Raw genomic sequence first — 4,059 nt, forward strand, 5'->3', positions numbered from 1 at the left:
ATCCCCATCCCCATCCCCCTCCCCCTCCCCATCCCATCCCCATCCCCTCCCCATCCCCATCCCCATCCCGTCCCCACCCCATCGATCCCACCCCGTCCCACCCTCACCTGGTAGAAGGAGTGGAAGTTCCTCTCTCCCGGCTGCTGCTGGAGGATTCGGGACTGGAAGAGGCGGCAGCGGGTGGGTGCCGGGTGGTGCCGTGGGCCAGCACCACGCCCCCGTGCCCACGCCCCGTGCCCACGCCCCACGCACCTTCTCCAGGAGGTAGTTGTGGATGTGGCCGCCCGTGGGGTCGCCCTTGAAGTCGAAGTTGATGTCCATGTACTTGCCGAAGCGGCTCGAGTTGTCGTTGCGGTTGGTCTTGGCGTTGCCGAAGGCCTCCAGGACGCAGTTGGACTTCAGCAGCACGTTCTTCACCCTGCGCGGCGCGGCGTGAAGGCACGGCCTGGCGCCCCCCGGCCCCCCCCACACCACCCCTACGGGCACGGAGCCCCCCCAGGGACCACCCCGCTCTGATCCCCGGGCACGGGCGCCACGGAGCCGGCCCCACCTCTCCACCTCGGCGCGCTGGGTGGGGTTGGTGATGGCGGCGATGTACTGCATGATGTACTTGCTGGCCTCCGTCTTCCCCGCCCCGCTCTCACCTGGCAGAAGCAGGAGGTGGGCGAGGGCACCCCCCCCATGGGTGCCCGGACCCCCGGGGCGCCCCCCTTTGCCTGCCCCTACCCGAGATGACGATGCAGGTGTCCTTGGCGCGGCGCTTCATGGCCTTGTAGGCGGCGTCGGCCAAGGCGAAGAGGTGCGGCGGGCGCTCGTAGAGCTCGCGGCCCCGGTACTGCTCCACCACGGCGGGGCCGTAGAGCCCCATGGCCCGGTACGGGTTCACCGCCACCACCACCTCCCCGATGTAGGTGTAGATGCGGCCCTTCGAGAACCTGCGGGCGGTGGGGCAGGGTGACACCGCGCACCGTCGCCGCGCCGGGGCCGGCCACGGCCGCCGTGGGGCAGGGGGGGGGGGGGGCAGGAAGCGCGGGGCACCGCGGTTGGGACGCGCAGCGGGACGGACGGACGCGTGGGTGTGCGAGAGCGGTGCACGGTCAGGCCTGCGCATCCCCCGGGCCCCGCACCCACAGCCCCAGCCCAGCGCCGCGGACGCGCCTTCGGTTTCCTTCCACCGGCACCGCCCGAGGCAGAGCCAGGATTTGCGCCCCGGGGCCGCTTCCCCGTCATCGCAAGGGATTCGGGGTCCCCCGGTGCTGGCGGCAGCCCCCGGCACCGCCCTGCCGGGGACGGCGTCGTGGAGCATCGCCCGCGTCCTCCGTCGAGGCCGGCCCGGCCCCTCGCCCCCCGCGCCCCTCCGTACCGCAGGCGCAGGTTCTCCATGAAGTGCTCCATGGTCACCTCGTCCAGCAGGACGAAGTCGGCCTTGCCGAACTCGGGGCCCTCCTGCTCCGCCATGCTGCGCCCACCGAGCGCGGGGCGCCGACTTCCCCCCCTACCCAAAGGACCGCGCCGGCTTCCTGCACCGCCGCCACCGCCCCGCCGAGGCAGCGGCGCAGGCGCTGCGCGCGGGACTGGAGGCGGCCCGGCCCCGTCACCACCTCCCACGGGTGGCAGTGGGGTGAGGTGGGATGGGGACGGCCGGGACCACGGGGTGGGGATTTGTGCTCGGTGCCACGCCCCGGGGCTGCTCGGGCACCGTCGGCCCTGCAGCACCCGTCCTCGTGGAGAAGGGTGGGCGCTCGGTGCACCCGCCCAAGCCTTGGGCTGCGCTGCGGTTACTGGGTGGGGGGCGCGGGGCTGGGACACCCCCCCCCGTTATCCATCGGGACCACCGCGGTGTCCCCAGCTGCGGTCACGCGGCGTCACTTCCCTCCGGAGGCGCCGCTGCGCCCGCTACGCCCGTTCCGGTGCCTGGCCGCATCCGGCCCCACGCCCGCGGGCGCTGCTCGGTGCCTCCGCCCGTGGGGCTGGCGGTGCTGGGACGGCACCAGGACGGTGCGGGGCGCTGGGGCAGGGCCGGACGATGTCACCGCACCCAGGGACCGCAGCCCCGGGGGTATTTCCCTGCCCCGGACACCCCAGCTCAAGCCCCCGGAGCTCTCGTCGCAGCAGGGCGCGGCCTGCACCAGCACCACGGATGCAAGGAGACAGGAGGAACGTCGGGAAGTTGTATTTATTGACCGACGCGTGCTTTACAGCGCTAAACAGGAGTGGTTTTACCCCAAAACCTCGGTCCAGCGCTCACCCCTCCTCATACTCAGCGCTGGGCGCTCCGGAGAGCGGCAGCCTCTGTCCCGAGGGCGGGGGAACCCACCCCAACCCTCTCCCTCCCTGAAGGCAGCCGTGGGGACGCGAGCACCCCACGGCATCAGGCAGCTCCTCGGCAGTGCCAGCGGGGCCGGGCGCTCGGCACGGGCTGCGGCATTTCTCCTGGAATTAAAGACAGAGAGCCTCGTTAGTCACGGGAACGGGCCAAGCTCGCTCAGATGCTTTTTATCCGGGCTGAGGCGGCCCCGGGGACACCTTGGTTTCTCAGGAAACCCGCTGCGAGGCTGCGGAACCAAGGCCACCCCCTGCAGCGTGTTGCCTCGCCCCGCAGCCACGGCCCCACCGCCAGCCCGGCGACTTCTGAGCTTCTCCTTGGCCCCCGACCACCCCCACCTCCCGTGGGCATGGTGGGCTCGGGTGGTGTCAGAGGGCCCCAGGGCTCGTCTTACCTCTGTAGGATTCCCCAGAGGGGCTCGGATCGCTGCCCACGGCTTGGCAGGCGGCTTCACGGCTGCGACACCGGCACGGGAGGGACCTCACACGGCCAAGGCGGGGCTGCAGCCGCCGCTCCTCTCTCCGCCCAACGCATCGTGGGACGAGAGGCGCAGAGATCGGGATTTAAAGCCCTGCAGGATAAGAATTAGAGCGAGTAAAGGAGGCGGCAAAACCCCAGCAGACACCGCGGGCAGGGGGAGCAACACTCGAGTGTGACCAAGACCCCAACGGCCTCGCCCAGGGGTGCAGGGGGAGGCCCCAGAGCTCCTGGAGCTGCTCTGGCAAGCGCTGCAGGAATGGACGGGGCCACCGCAGGCCCTGCCACGCTGGAAGGCTTGCGGCCCCCGGAGCTCACTGGAGCTTTGCGGGCACGGCGCAGGGCTTGGCAAACCAAGCTTCTGGGCACGGTGGGGAGGTCGCAGCTCGCGGGCACTCCACTCGTTTGGTGGCCCCAAAGAGGCCGCGAGGTCCTTAAAAGCCTCATGGAGCAGGCCTGAGTAAGCCTGGCTGTGGCATCGCGGGGTGCAGAAGGGCCTTCGGGGGGGCCCCACTAAGTTACCTGCTGGATCCCTGCAGCTTCTGACATCTTCCCTGGCCATAGGAGGGGAGGCTGCGACCTGGAAAGAAGCAGCACGGAGTTAGGAGAGAGAAGGGATGTGAAGGGGGGCGGCTCCGCAGACCCAATGGGAACGGGTGACCCCCACCCCCACCCCCCAGCTCCCTGCCGACCTCTCCCACCCCCCTCGCACCCCTCACGCCCTTACAGAGGCCGGGGCCGTGTGCGGGATTTCTATAGCCTCCCCCCGAGGGGCGCAGGGGGAGGCCTCAAACCACCCCGGGGCTGCTCTGGCAAGCGCTGTAGGAACGGCTGGAGCCACCGCAGGCCCCGCCACGCTGGACGGCTTGCGGGAGGGGACGGGGGCCCCTCACACAGGCCCCGGGAGCAGGCCGCAGCTCGGCATCGCGGCACGGGCACCGTAACGAAACCCATCCGGGGCAAATCCCGGCACCGCGAGGCGCCCTCACCCCTCCTGCGGCCCTCAGGAGCGGCTCCGGCGGCAGATGGAGGCGGATGGCGGCGGATGGAGGCGGATGGCGGCGATCCCCACCTTCCTCCACGCCCGCCATGGCTGCGAGACCTCAGCGGCGGCGGCGCATGACGTCAGCACGCCGCGGCGGGCGGTGAGGGGGGCGTGGTCACGCCGCAAAGGGAGGGGGCGGGGTTATGCAACTCCCCGCGCCGCTGACGCCCTTACAGAGGCCGGGGCCGTGTGCGGGATTTCTATAGCCTCC

At 71.2% G+C, this 4,059-nt stretch overlaps 1 protein-coding gene and 1 non-coding gene across 2 annotated transcripts; both read right to left on the reverse strand.

The window, feature by feature from the left end:
* Window positions 1-101: 101 nt before the first annotated feature.
* Window positions 102-1,515, reverse strand: LOC118159221 (unconventional myosin-Ig-like; the record flags this gene model as incomplete). The annotated part of the gene is made up of 5 exons (XM_035313834.1): window positions 1,364-1,515; window positions 727-935; window positions 551-644; window positions 253-418; window positions 102-161 (listed from the first exon to the last, which is right to left on the reverse strand). Coding segments are annotated over exons 1-5 (624 nt in total), but the record flags the coding sequence as incomplete, so codon positions are not given.
* A 2,026-nt stretch (window positions 1,516-3,541) lies between these two features.
* On the reverse strand, window positions 3,542-3,675 carry LOC118159222. Its single transcript, XR_004747049.1, has one exon. It is a non-coding gene; the product is annotated as a small nucleolar RNA SNORA9 (small nucleolar RNA).
* Between the last annotated feature and the right edge of the window lie 384 nt (window positions 3,676-4,059).

This window comes from Oxyura jamaicensis, unplaced genomic scaffold (assembly GCF_011077185.1).
Source record: "Oxyura jamaicensis isolate SHBP4307 breed ruddy duck unplaced genomic scaffold, BPBGC_Ojam_1.0 oxyUn_random_OJ68800, whole genome shotgun sequence".
Taxonomy (NCBI): Eukaryota; Metazoa; Chordata; class Aves; order Anseriformes; family Anatidae; genus Oxyura; species Oxyura jamaicensis.